This window comes from Argopecten irradians, chromosome 1, assembly GCF_041381155.1.
Source record: "Argopecten irradians isolate NY chromosome 1, Ai_NY, whole genome shotgun sequence".
In the NCBI taxonomy this organism is placed as follows: Eukaryota; Metazoa; Mollusca; class Bivalvia; order Pectinida; family Pectinidae; genus Argopecten; species Argopecten irradians.
The window spans coordinates 74,850,235-74,865,304 of NC_091134.1; the positions used below are offsets into that span (position 1 = coordinate 74,850,235).

Genomic DNA, 15,070 nt, shown 5'->3' on the forward strand with positions numbered 1-15,070 from the left:
AAGATTGAACAAAAGCAAGAGTAAAACTTGCTTGGCAAATGCAGTAATGATAATAAAAAACGTAGTGATTTTTTCAAACTGTTTACTTGATAGCGTTGATTATGAGTTGCCAATAAAGACATTATAATAAGAATTAATAATATCAAATATTAAACACTGACCTAATAACACTTTACGAAATATCACATAACCTCGTTTGTCTTTTTCTACACCGACGTTATAATGTATACTTGAGTCTCCTCGGGTTTGTGTGGGAAAAACATCCTGTAAAAGTGAGAAAGAATACAACGCTTCGTTAAAGCTCTTTACAAAGCTAGCGTTCCTTTCGAACACGTTAGTTTTACATTATTTAATGACATGAATACTATTACTAATTTAATCTAATGAGGACGTATACACAATAAATAAAACATAACCTGTTAGGTTGATACGTCGGTGTTTAGTAATCCGGAAATAAGATGGACCTATTTAGGTTCATTAGACATAAACTAAGAAAGGATATTTTTATCATCAAGTGGATAAAAACGGAAATGGGAAACAGCCCAGTTCAAAATAGCTTTATAGCAGGTTTGGGGGTTTCTGATCACTACGCCACTATATCAGTGGACCTTTATTGGATAGACTGTCATACTACGACGAACTGCAGTATTGTCCATATAACATATACAATGTCATTACATAACACTATTTAATGAATAATAACAGCATGTCACAAATATAGATGGAATGCAATATATATTTCTCCTTTTTCTAATCTAGTTGTATGTCAGTAAGTAATATGTAGTGAAGACTTTTACATTAACTAGTCTATACTAATGACGGACGACTACATTGGAAACTTTCGAGTATTCATATCTAAATCTACTGGGCTTTATATGCTGGCGTCAAGCGGTATTGCGGATCTACTTTGGGAAAACAATCGCCTAATCTATAAATGCACTAGTTCGTCCGCACCAATCTTTCTCTATACATTTTATAAGCTATTGGTACTTGTTTCTTCTTCCTAGCGAAGCGGGACTTGATGAAGAGATATTTGTTGTCGTCCACGCTGGTGCGCCTCTTGTGTTCGTAGACCTTGAGGGGTATATGGTGGTTCCTGTGATGCTCCACCTTCATCCAGCCTCCCCCTACACGGACCATCACAGACTTCGCCTTGGGTGTCTGAAACAACACAAATAATCATTCGTGATTATCGCCATTGTCACGGATTATCAGCTTATCCGGATTATCAAAACGGATAATGTCAGGAAAACACAAATCCTCGTTTTAAGTTTAACAGTAATCCATTCTAATTAGAACTGGGCTACAAACTTCCGTCAACAAAGTATACAGTTCTTTATCATAGAGAGTTATAAAAATGTTAGTGAATATTTATTTTGCAGATGAATGTATAAAAATAACTACGAGGTACTTACCACTGCGGGTACAGGCTCCATGACTTCCAGGGGAGGAGGTGGTGAGGGTGGGGGAGGTGTTACTGGTATTATAATCTCTCTCTTTATTGGAGGTGAAGGTTTTGGTTTTGGCGGTGGTGCTGGTGCAGGAGTTTGTGTACCGGAATTCCTAGTTTTGACCGGAGGCGGCTGCTCAGCGACGTACTTGGTGGTCATTTGTACCCCTACGTGTCGAAGGTGTCTAACTGGGGCCGGTGGGGGCTTAGCCTCCTCTTTTAGACGATAATTCATGTAAATTTTGTTGCCGTCTTCTCGTGTCTCGACTTCGACCAGGCGATCTCCATCACGGGTACGCATCACCTGTTCACTGTATGCCGACCCAGGCCTGCCGACGCGTCGTTGGTCTCGCGTACTGTCCTGTCTGGCGTACTGCACAAGTTGTGTGCCGACGTCCGACATCGGGCGACCATGATTACGTGCATTGTAGTACACAATGCGTCGGTCAATATCCGACGCAGCTCGGTTATTTTGTGTTGCGTAGTAGCGCATTTCTTCCTTCATACGGCGCATGGTACTTTCACTTCCGGTTTCGCTATCATAGTTTTCCTCTCCGTCGCTTTGGTAGGCTAACCGCGTCGCCGGTCGGCCGTCCCTATACTGTCCGCTGCTCATTACATATTCGAGGGTTCGTTCCTCTCGAGTATTCCGAGTGAGTTTTTTCTCCTTTCGGTGAATCTTTTTCTGTTCCTTTTCGTTGCCTGAGTATTGACGATAACCTGGTAGGCGAATGTCCGTCGCCGACGCCGGTCGACGTCTCACTAAAACACGACCTTCTTCGTCAGAATCGTCTGATACACTCCGCTTTTCTCGTCTCCGCGAGGACGAACGATGGTCTCGGAGAGACATTATTTATAATCCAGTGTCTGATTCGTTCGGGCAACGTGACCTTTCATATATATTAAGTGTCAGTACTATTGAACATCACTATAGATTTTGTAATCGGACACTCAGATAGTTCTATAGAGACAATGATGGTGGATATCACAGATCCATTGGACAATCTACAGACACACAACTATTAGTTCGTCTTCACTAGTGACAGTACTTGATTTTACAAAGCCTCACGGCTTAGCGACCACACAAGCCTATGCCACGTACCCAGATATATATGTATGTGTACAGGTACACACTTGTTGTCGACTTATAGATCAGACACGTTTCTGTCGTTTAGTTTTTAAATCAATATTGACCGTGCCTTGATGGTCAATACATACTCTGATATGTGGCGGTACGGTCACCAGTATATCGATTGTTTGAGGACAACCTGTACATAACGACCGGCGTTAATGTTATATCAACACGTACGGTCACACTTATATCGATTGTTTGATGACAACCTGTACATAGCGACCGAAACTAATGTTATATCAACAAGTACGGTCAGACTTGTATCGATTGTATGATGACAACCTGTACATAGCGACCACGGCTAATATTATATCAACACTGTACGGTCACACGTGTATCAACTATTTGAGAACAACCTGTACATAGCGACCACGGCTAATGTTATATCAACACGTACGGTCACACTTATATCGATTTCATGATGCCAACCTATACATAGCGACCACGGATAATGTTATATCAACATGTACGGTCAGACTTGTATCAACTGTTTGAGAACAACCTGTACATAGCGACCACGGCTAATGTTATATCAACACGGTACGGTCAGACTTGTATCGATTGTATGATGCCAACCTGTACATAGCGACCGCAACTAATGTTATATCAACACGGTACGGTCACACGTGTATTGATTGTTTGAGAGCAACCTGTACATAGCGACCGCAACTAATGTTATATCAACACGGTACGTTCACATGTGTATTGATGTTCTGAGGACAACCTGTACATAATAGTACATACTGAGCAGTATACGAGGGCCTCCTGATAAATATATAGACAGTAAAGTACATACTGAACTGTATACCAGGGCATCCCAAAGTAAAGTACAATATTGAACTGTATACCAGGGCATTCCAAAGTAAAGTACAATACTGAACTGTATACCAGGGCATTCCAAAGTAAAGTACAATACTGAACTGTATACCAGGGCATTCCAAAGTAAAGTACAATACTGAACTGTATACCAGGGCATTCCAAAGTAAAGTACAATACTGAACTGTATACCAGGGCATTCCAAAGTAAAGTACAGTACATACTGAACTATTACAAACTGAACTGTATACCAGGGCATTCCAAAGTAAAGTACAATACTGAACTGTATACCAGGGCATTCCAAAGTAAAGTACAATACTGAACTGTATACCAGGGCATTCCAAAGTAAAGTACAATACTGAACTGTATACCAGGGCATTCCAAAGTCCAAAGTAAAGTACAATACTGAACTGTATACCAGGGCATTCCAAAGTAAAGTACAATACTGAACTGTATACCAGGGCATTACAAAGTAAAGTACAATACTGAACTGTATACCAGGGCATTCCAAAGTAAAGTACAATACTGAACTGTATACCAGGGCATTCCAAAGTAAAGTACAATACTGAACTGTATATTCCAAAGTAAAGTACAATATGAACTGTATACCAGGGCATTCCAAAGTAAAGTACAATACTGAACTGTATACCAGGGCATTCCAAAGTAAAGTACAATACTGAACTGTATACCAGGGCATTCCAAAGTAAAGTACAATACTGAACTGTATACCAGGGCATTCCAAAGTAAAGTACAATACTGAACTGTATACCAGGGCATTCCAAAGTAAAGTACAATACTGAACTGTATACCAGGGCATTCTGAACTGTATACCAGGGCATTCCAAAGTAAAGTACAATACTGAACTGTATACCAGGGCATTCCAAAGTAAAGTACAATACTGAACTGTATACCAGGGCATTCCAAAGTAAAGTACAATACTGAACTGTATACCAGGGCATTCCAAAGTAAAGTACAATACTGAACTGTATACCAGGGCATTCCAAAGTAAAGTACAATACTGAACTGTATACCAGGGCATTCCAAAGTAAAGTACAATACTGAACTGTATACCAGGGCATTACAAAGTAAAGTACAATACTGAACTGTATACCAGGCATTCAAGGCATTCAGGCATAAAGTAAAGTACAATACTGAACTGTATACCAGGGCAAAGTAAAGTACAATACTGAACTGTATACCAGGGCATTACAAAGTAAAGTACAATACTGAACTGATAAGGCATTCAAAGTAAATACCATGGGCATTACAAAGTAAAGTACAATACTGAACTGTATACCAGGGCATTACAAAGTAAAGTACAATACTGAACTGTATACCAGGGCATTACAAAGTAAAGTACAATACTGAACTGTATACCAGGGCATTACAAAGTAAAGTACAATACTGAACTGTATACCAGGGCATTACAAAGTAAAGTACAATACTGAACTGTATACCAGGGCATTCAAAGTAAAGTACAATACTGAACTGTATACCAGGGCATTACAAAGTAAAGTACAATACTGAACTGTATACCAGGGCATTACAAAGTAAAGTACAATACTGAACTGTATACCAGGGCATTACAAAGTAAAGTACAATACTGAACTGTATACCAGGGCATTACAAAGTAAAGTACAATACTGAACTGTATACCAGGGCATTACAAAGTAAAGTACAATACTGAACTGTATACCAGGGCATTCCAAAGTAAAGTACAATACTGAACTGTATACCAGGGCATTACAAAGTAAAGTACAATACTGAACTGTATACCAGGGCATTACAAAGTAAAGTACAATACTGAACTGTATACCAGGGCATTACAAAGTAAAGTACAATACTGAACTGTATACCAGGGCATTACAAAGTAAAGTACAATACTGAACTGTATACCAGGGCATTCCAAAGTAAAGTACAATACTGAACTGTATACCAGGGCATTACAAAGTAAAGTACAATACTGAACTGTATACCAGGGCATTACAAAGTAAAGTACAATACTGAACTGTATACCAGGGCATTACAAAGTAAAGTACAATACTGAACTGTATACCAGGGCATTACAAAGTAAAGTACAATACTGAACTGATACCAGCATTACAAAGTAAAGTACAATACTGAACTGTATACCAGGGCATTACAAAGTAAAGTACAATACTGAACTGTATACCAGGGCATTACAAAGTAAAGTACAATACTGAACTGTATACCAGGGCATTACAAAGTAAAGTACAATACTGAACTGTATACCAGGGCATTCAAAGTAAAGTACAATACTGAACTGTATACCAGGGCATTACAAAGTAAAGTACAATACTGAACTGTATACCAGGGCATTACAAAGTAAAGTACAATACTGAACTGTATACCAGGGCATTACAAAGTAAAGTACAATACTGAACTGTATACCAGGGCATTACAAAGTAAAGTACAATACTGAACTGTATACCAGGGCATTACAAAGTAAAGTACAATACTGAACTGTATACCAGGGCATTCCAAAGTAAAGTACAATACTGAACTGTATACCAGGGCATTACAAAGTAAAGTACAATACTGAACTGTATACCAGGGCATTACAAAGTAAAGTACAATACTGAACTGTATACCAGGGCATTCCAAAGTAAAGTACAATACTGAACTGTATACCAGGGCATTCCAAAGTAAAGTACAATACTGAACTGTATACCAGGGCATTACAAAGTAAAGTACAATACTGAACTGTATACCAGGGCATTACAAAGTAAAGTACAATACTGAACTGTATACCAGGGCATTACAAAGTAAAGTACAATACTGAACTGTATACCAGGGCATTCAAAGTAAAGTACAATACTGAACTGTATACCAGGCATTACAAGTACAATACTGAACTGTATACCAGGGCATTACAAAGTAAAGTACAATACTGAACTGTATACCAGGGCATTACAAAGTAAAGTACAATACTACTGAACTGTACAATACTGAACTACAGGGCATTACAAAGTAAAGTACAATACTGAACTGTATACCAGGGCATTACAAAGTAAAGTACAATACTGAAGCTGTATACCAGGGCATTACAAAGTAAAGTACAATACTGAACTGTATACCAGGGCATTCAAAGTAAAGTACAATACTGAACTGTATACCAGGGCATTCCAAAGTAAAGTACAATACTGAACTGTATACCAGGGCATTCCAAAGTAAAGTACAATACTGAACTGTATACCAGGGCATTACAAAGTAAAGTACAATACTGAACTGTATACCAGGGCATTACAAAGTAAAGTACAATACTGAACTGTATACCAGGGCATTACAAAGTAAAGTACAATACTGAACTGTATACCAGGGCATTACAAAGTAAAGTACAATACTGAACTGTATACCAGGGCATTACAAAGTAAAGTACAATACTGAACTGTATACCAGGGCATTACAAAGTAAAGTACAATACTGAACTGTATACCAGGGCATTACAAAGTAAAGTACAATACTGAACTGTATACCAGGGCATTCCAAAGTAAAGTACAATACTGAACTGTATACCAGGGCATTACAAAGTAAAGTACAATACTGAACTGTATACCAGGGCATTACAAAGTAAAGTACAATACTGAACTGTATACCAGGGCATTACAAAGTAAAGTACAATACTGAACTGTATACCAGGGCATTACAAAGTAAAGTACAATACTGAACTGTATACCAGGGCATTACAAAGTAAAGTACAATACTGAACTGTATACCAGGGCATTACAAAGTAAAGTACAATACTGAACTGTATACCAGGGCATTACAAAGTAAAGTACAATACTGAACTGTATACCAGGGCATTACAAAGTAAAGTACAATACTGAACTGTATACCAGGGCATTACAAAGTAAAGTACAATACTGAACTGTATACCAGGGCATTACAAAGTAAAGTACAATACTGAACTGTATACCAGGGCATTACAAAGTAAAGTACAATACTGAACTGTATACCAGGGCATTACAAAGTAAAGTACAATACTGAACTGTATACCAGGGCATGTACAAGTAAAGTACAATACTGAACTGTATACCAGGGCATTACAAAGTAAAGTACAATACTGAACTGTATACCAGGGCATTACAAAGTAAAGTACAATACTGAACTGTATACCAGGGCATTACAAAGTAAAGTACAATACTGAACTGTATACCAGGGCATTACAAAGTAAAGTACAATACTGAACTGTATACCAGGGCATTACAAAGTAAAGTACAATACTGAACTGTATACCAGGGCATTACAAATAAGTACATATACTGAACTGTATACCAGGGCATTACAAAGTAAAGTACAATACTGAACTGTATACCAGGGCATTACAAAATAAAGTACAATACTGAACTGTATACCAGGGCATTACAAAGTAAAGTACAATACTGAACTGTATACCAGGGCATTACAAAGTAAAGTACAATACTGAACTGTATACCAGGGCATTACAAAGTAAAGTACAATACTGAACTGTATACCAGGGCATTCTAAAGTAAAGTACAATACTGAACTGTATACCAGGGCATTCCAAAGTAAAGTACAATACTGAACTGTATACCAGGGCATTCCAAAGTAAAGTACAATACTGAACTGTATACCAGGGCATTACAAAGTAAAGTACAATACTGAACTGTATACCAGGGCAAAGTAAAGTACAATACTGAACTGTATACCAGGGCATTCAAAGTAAAGTACAATACTGAACTGTATACCAGGGCATTCAAAGTAAAGTACAATACTGAACTGTATACCAGGGGCATTACAAAGTAAAGTACAATACTGAACTGTATACCAGGGCATTACAAAGTAAAGTACAATACTGAACTGTATACCAGGGCATTACAAAGTAAAGTACAATACTGAACTGTATACCAGGGCATTACAAAGTAAAGTACAATACTGAACTGTATACCAGGGCATTACAAAGTAAAGTACAATACTGAACTGTAACCAGGCATTCAAAGTAAAGTACAATACTGAACTGTATACCAGGGCATTACAAAGTAAAGTACAATACTGAACTGTATACCAGGGCATTCAAAGTAAAGTACAATACTGAACTGTATACCAGGGCATTACAAAGTAAAGTACAATACTGAACTGTATACCAGGGCATTACAAAGTAAAGTACAATACTGAACTGTATACCAGGGCATTACAAAGTAAAGTACAATACTGAACTGTATACCAGGGCATTACAAAGTAAAGTACAATACTGAACTGTATACCAGGGCATTACAAAGTAAAGTACAATACTGAACTGTATACCAGGGCATTACAAAGTAAAGTACAATACTGAACTGTATACCAGGGCATTACAAAGTAAAGTACAATACTGAACTGTATACCAGGGGGCATTACAAAGTAAAGTACAATACTGAACTGTATACCAGGGCATTACAAAGTAAAGTACAATACTGAACTGTATACCAGGGCATTACAAAGTAAAAGTACAATACTGAACTGTATACCAGGGCATTACAAAGTAAAGTACAATACTGAACTGTATACCAGGGTATTACAAAGTAAAGTACAATACTGGGACTCATTTGAAATATAAGACTTATTACAATACGTAGGCGTTTTGTTTAGATTTCTCTATATGCTACGCGGGTATAAAACATTTCACATTGAATATTTGTAAATAGAACAGGGTGCTTATACAGTGAATACAGAGAGACGTGTAAATACACACAAGTATACCTAAAGGTTATATTGACAGGCTTCCTAGCGTGTTATATATACAGGTAATACTATACGGCAGATTAATACACAAATTACAGGCTAGCAAGTAAAAGATACAATATTTGTATCGAGGATGGTATCAGAAATCATTTTAACTTGGATGAATTCTAAAGTGTTCAACATATGTGTATAGGTATTCGGTTCCTATTGCCTTCCTATTTATATGATTTAATATGATTTCGCATTTGATGATGATCTTATTATTAATTAAAGCTTACGGAATATATATCTACCTGTATAGTCCACAGCTTCCTTTCAAAGGGTGTTCAACACTGTGTGGGAGGGGATATAATATCGCTATCGACAGGGTTTGTATAAGACAGGTTTTACATACCATAATAATCAGGGTTTTTATAAGATAAGTTTTCTTTGTCATAATATACAGGGATTGTTGAAATGAATTACCTTGGCCTTCATTCAAGGTCACGGGGGTCAAAAAGACTAAAACCAAAAAAACAATATCTTGTCAAAAACTAAGAGGCCTAGAGACTTGTATTAAGTCTGTAGCATTTGCATTCATGGCTGAAGTGCTACCAAATTTGTTCAAATGAATGACCTTGACCTTCATTCAAAGTCACGAGGGTCAAAAAGGCTGAACTATTTTAACGACTTCTTCTCAATAACGAAGAGACTTAAGATCAAAGTCATAAAATATATATCAGAAACTTACAGGTTCAAGTAAGGAGTCCATTGTATTGCCTGAATTGTTAACCTTTATTATATACTATATACTAGTCAGATAACCGTTAAGGCCTATGCGCATCTTGTCATGTTAATTCTTTATCCATTTCTGAATAATATTGTTATCACACGGTTCAAATAACGTGAATAACGGAAATGTCATTGACATCCATAGTTTGTCATTATTTGAGATCATAGGTTTTTCACTGTCAGCAACTAACCTCGAATCAGAAGAATGAGTAAAAATTAGTGTGAGCATCCTAATGCTAAATGTCCTCACTGTGTCATTGTACATACGTTAGAGTTTGTAGGATTATACTTTGTTTACCGAAGGATTCAATGATGAAGAGAATCCAACTTTTTCTAATGCCGCGTATTCTGACTTTGATACATGTATAGTTGATAAATGAAAGGGATATATTCTTAAAAATAAAGTCTATAGAGGGCTTATATATATGAAGGTTATTTAAAAAGACTATAGATTTACACATAATATTCCAAAGACAAGTCTTGGTAAACTTAACCTCGCGGCATATCAGAGTTTCAAAAAAACTGTAATTAACTATATGATATTTAGTCATTTAAATCACTAGAGAACCACATACCCAATCGGCTTTCGTATGGAGCTGAAATAGTTTACACAAGTCAAGATTTTTATAGGGATTAGCTCCCTTAGACCAAATATATTGCGAAAAACATATTGCAACTGTAATAGGGAGGGTTTTCCACACAAGAGACCCGGAGGGGCGATCCGACTGTAGCTCCCGTTATATGTATAAGTCCCAAATCGTGATCGTATAGTATTTTTAGTATACAACAGAGTCCACAGTCGTCACAAATCCTCTCCGGATCCCGTTTCCTCCACAGGTTACAGGCCTGTATCTCAACAGGTTCGATCTCTAGGATGTAGCGGAAGCACTGACACTAATCCAATAACTCAACTAGGTAAATACAGGTACAAATAACTATTTATTATATAAAGACAAGTAATACAGAATTGACAAAGAATATATTTACAATAGTGCCTGATGTAGACAACTTACAGTAAGAGAAATAAGCATACAGTCGTCGTATATGTAGTGAAACCCTAATTATATAGCTACAGAACAACAAGACCATGTGTTCCCAAACACAGTCCAACAACACCTAACGGGAGACAACCGACCTACCAAATGTTCCCAACTCTAAGAGACATAACTAACTGCGTAAATAGGTTTCCTATGGATGTCTAAGCCCTAAGCCCCTGACGATCCCCTACTACACTGTGCGAACTAGGTTTCCTATGGATGTCTAAGCCCTAAGCCCCTGACAATCCCCTAGAACGACACAAACCCTTGTTAGTCATGTAGCTCTAAGTATAAACCCAAATGGTAGTTCAGAGACCCCGCAAGTGTTGCACTGTTGACAGTGCACGGCGTGGTTCTGTCCCTAACCCATACTCCCTAGTCAAGACCAAAGCTTCCTTAGAAGCAGCCCCTTTTATAACGACACATCAACCCAGTACCCCAAAGTGACCACTGATTGGTCAAAGTCCGGACAGAGCACCATATTTAGGTGAAACCGTTGCTACAACAACCCACCTACACACTAAATATAACTTCCGCTTAAATACAGACAAGGCTCAACTGACTGATACACACCTCCCACGTGTACCACACGTGTAGTCCGGCCAGCGGTCAGCATCATCGGGGTGATCATGAGGACAACTAGGTTGATGAATGTGACTGCTAAACAGCAAACACACCATAGATAAGACCTGTTCTCATGGTATTCCCCTGAATTTGGGTCAAAGATACATAAACAGATCACTGAAGTGAAGACTTAGAAGAGTGCAATAACAAATATACATACTGTACAAATAAATGCAACAATGATAGAAACCCGTTCTATCACACTCCTCCCCCCTAAGATCAAAGTACAATTTGACAACAAATTTGCTTTGTCTAAAATAACCTTAAATGCCACATGACCCCCTATAGGTAATGTGCATCCCTGCATCGTACATCTATTCTGACTTAGGATTCACCAAGATATCTGGTCAACTCTTACACCCCTGTAATCTTAGACCTGAGTAACGACCATTCCACAGGAAACATATGCCCGAAGATATAGCACTACCATACCAATTGGTTCAAAATTAGGATGGTGTCGACTACAAACAACCCATAGTAACAACATTACCTAAACATAATCAGTCTGTAACTATGATAGAAGTGAGCTAAACAAGAGATAACAACCTATCTGTAATAAGCTTGAGTATCCAATAATGACTGAGTATACTACATGTACATTCCTTAATTCAACATCAGTATCCTTACAGGTACCATAATAGAGCAGGCAGTACTGACCTCCATCATGTAGCCAATGTATGTAAGCAACAATGTACATGTATATAATCACTATAAACTTAAACTGTATAAGAAACATGAACAACCAACTAAGCTCGAAAATATCAACAAAATCCAGAGCTATGTCAAGTTTGGCTCTTTCATGACCCTAAATTTAACCAAAGTTCTTAAAAACCTACCAGTAGTATCAATACTTGATTTACTAAACAAGTATCAAAGCTTGGTTTACTAAACAAACACCTGCAAAATAAGTGATATAAAATTTATAGCTGAAAATTATGGCACTGTAAGATCCAATAGAAATAGATGTACAAAATCACATTATCACTTTAATTTCGCAATGTTTTTTTCTGTTTCGAAGTTAATCCATTATCCAAAAAGAATAAATACAGTCAGAGTTTACTTTTAGCACAGTTCAATAACACTGGATATTGCTAATTTCACATGTGGTCCAACATCAACTCGGCTTTTGGTTCCTCTTCTCCCTCACGGAGGTACGTAACGTCTCCGTGTCGTCAGTACAACTGACATCGTTTGATGATTTCCATAACGTCTGTTGAAATATGTGCGTTTCACAGAATATTCGTGCAGGTCCATTGTGTCTAGACATTGAAGTATGTGGTGAGGTCACTTCAGGACAAACGAGTGTTCATCCTCACAGGAGGGAACTCCAGTACTGGTCAGTTAGATCCGGTCAGGTAATCCGATATCCGTGGTACCGATACACCAGTTCCTCTAGATCTGACCCTGGCCGATCAGATAACAGCACTCCCCCTGAAGTGGTCTGACCCCCTTTCTATAGACCCCCTCCTAAGAGATACTATGGGAGTTCAGTTATAATATAATTGATTCACCCCACTAGCCTAACACTAGTTTGGATTATACGCACACAATTAATTAATCTAATTAAGACAAAGTTAAATTCAATACTGACAACTGTTTGCAGTCGCTCTGATTGTTACACTTGTAGGTACCCCCTTCCCGCATGGCATTGTTTACAGCATAACTATTTACAATTTAGTTATCTCGTTCCCTAAACATGTACAATTTCCGAGACAACCTACAAGTATACACCCTAGTTACGGAGGATACCAAACCTTTGGTTTACTTGTTCTAACTACTTTAGCAGTCTGACAAAAGCCATCCTTTTCTAGTAACATCAGTAGTCTTGAACAGACTGGTTTGTGTTTACTAGCAGAATCTTCAGGACAAATGGGACTTAAGTTAGTTGACCTAATCATTCCAAGTAAAGCTAACAAAATAAACCCTAAAGCTACCATGGCAACCATAACCTTTACCAAGGTAACGCCTTTGTGTGATAGGCTAGCTATTTTTCCATCCTTGTTTAATACTTTAACATCCATAGAGTCTTCTAGTAACTCATTGTCCCGTTTATCAGTAGCAATGTTCTCAGTATTGTCTACCTGAAGTTCAAACGTTATTTCGTCATCTACCCTAGTAGATTGTTGACCCACTACCCTTGTAGTTACAGGCTCTGTTTTATTTTCTCTCTCGTTAGATTCAACCTGCTGTTCTATACTCATAACAGAGAGAATTAGTTTATTACACTCAAAATTTTGTCTGCTTAGCTGTATATCCCCCTTATTTGTCTCTAAAATGGCCTTTTCTAATTGAATGGAACTGCAATGTGCTGACAAGAAATCCATTCCCAGTATCCCAGACAAATTCTTAACTTTTGAAACTACAAAGTTCTGTATGAACACAGATTGTCCCATTTTAAATACTAAAGGAATACACCCCTTTACCTCGAGTTGGTTCCCGTCGGCTGTGGTGAGATTTGTATCAAATCTCTGTAGCGACTCTACATCTAGCCTCAACTTTATAAACTCGTCAAAGGATAGAACAGAAACCGGGGACCCAGTATCTATCAGCATTCCACATGTTACCTGTTGTACTTGCACCTCTGCATACAGACAAACTATGCCTGAACGTACATTTTGTAACCCTAATGGAACTTGGCCCGATACTTTTCCCTCGCTTTCTAATTTCCTTTCAGCTTTCTCCACTATTCCCAACTCTGGCCTAGAAATACCTATAGTATTCAAAGTATTTTGACAGGCTGACGTCTCGGCCCTGATCCCAGCCCTAGTTAGTTTTTCTAACTGGCTAATTCTATCTTCTAGTTTCTGTAGGTTTTGTAACCTTTTACATTCTCGGACATAATGTCCTTCCTCTTTGCAAAATAAACAGGTACCTTTTTGTACTTTATTGTCCCCATACTTCTTAACGTGGGTTTTTAACATCTTATCCTTACCCTTCATACTGGACATTTTCTTATCTAGTAAGTTACTTATTTGGTTAATTGTAAGAACTTGTTCTACAGTACTATTTGTTTGTATAGAACATACCGATTCAGACTCTATAGGTTTCTTGGTGGAATTACATGTTACAGCCTCATATTCGACTGCAGAGGAAATAGCCTCATCCAAAGTGCTAGGATGGCTGAAAATTACTTTCTTTCGAATTTCAAAGTTATGTAGGCCGTTAACGAACTGGTCTACCACCTGACATTCCAGGTAATGGTACGGATTTCAGGGTAGGCTAGGAGGGCAGTTCTCCTTAAATCATACCCGAAATCAGACGCAGTTTCGTCCTTACCCTGTTTACGCTCCCTAAAAGTAAATCTATGAGCCACACTCCTTTCTTTAGGATTGAACCTTTGGGTGAGATATTGTTTTATCGACTGATAATCTGACAACTGTCCAACAGTAAGGTTACTTAATAATTTCTGGGCTGTTCCCTTTAAACTAATACTTAACTGTTGGGCCTTTTCTATGTCTGTCCACCCGTTCCAGGCAGCTACCTGTTCAAAATGAACGATGTAATCCTGCCAATCACAGCTTTGACCATCGAATGTGT

General features: G+C 37.9%; 2 protein-coding genes across 7 annotated transcripts in view; both read right to left on the minus strand.

The window, feature by feature from the left end:
* The window catches only part of LOC138307994 (uncharacterized), a 35,744-nt gene that overhangs the window by 8,914 nt on the left and 11,760 nt on the right, over positions 1-15,070 (minus strand). The window lies entirely within an intron of this gene.
* LOC138307973 (serine/arginine repetitive matrix protein 1-like) lies at positions 66-3,479 on the minus strand. The gene is made up of 2 exons (XM_069248927.1): positions 1,416-3,479; positions 66-1,161 (listed from the first exon to the last, which is right to left on the minus strand). The coding sequence occupies exons 1-2, from the start codon at positions 2,298-2,300 to the stop codon at positions 940-942; spliced, it is 1,107 nt and encodes a 368-aa protein (XP_069105028.1). The 5' UTR covers positions 2,301-3,479; the 3' UTR covers positions 66-939.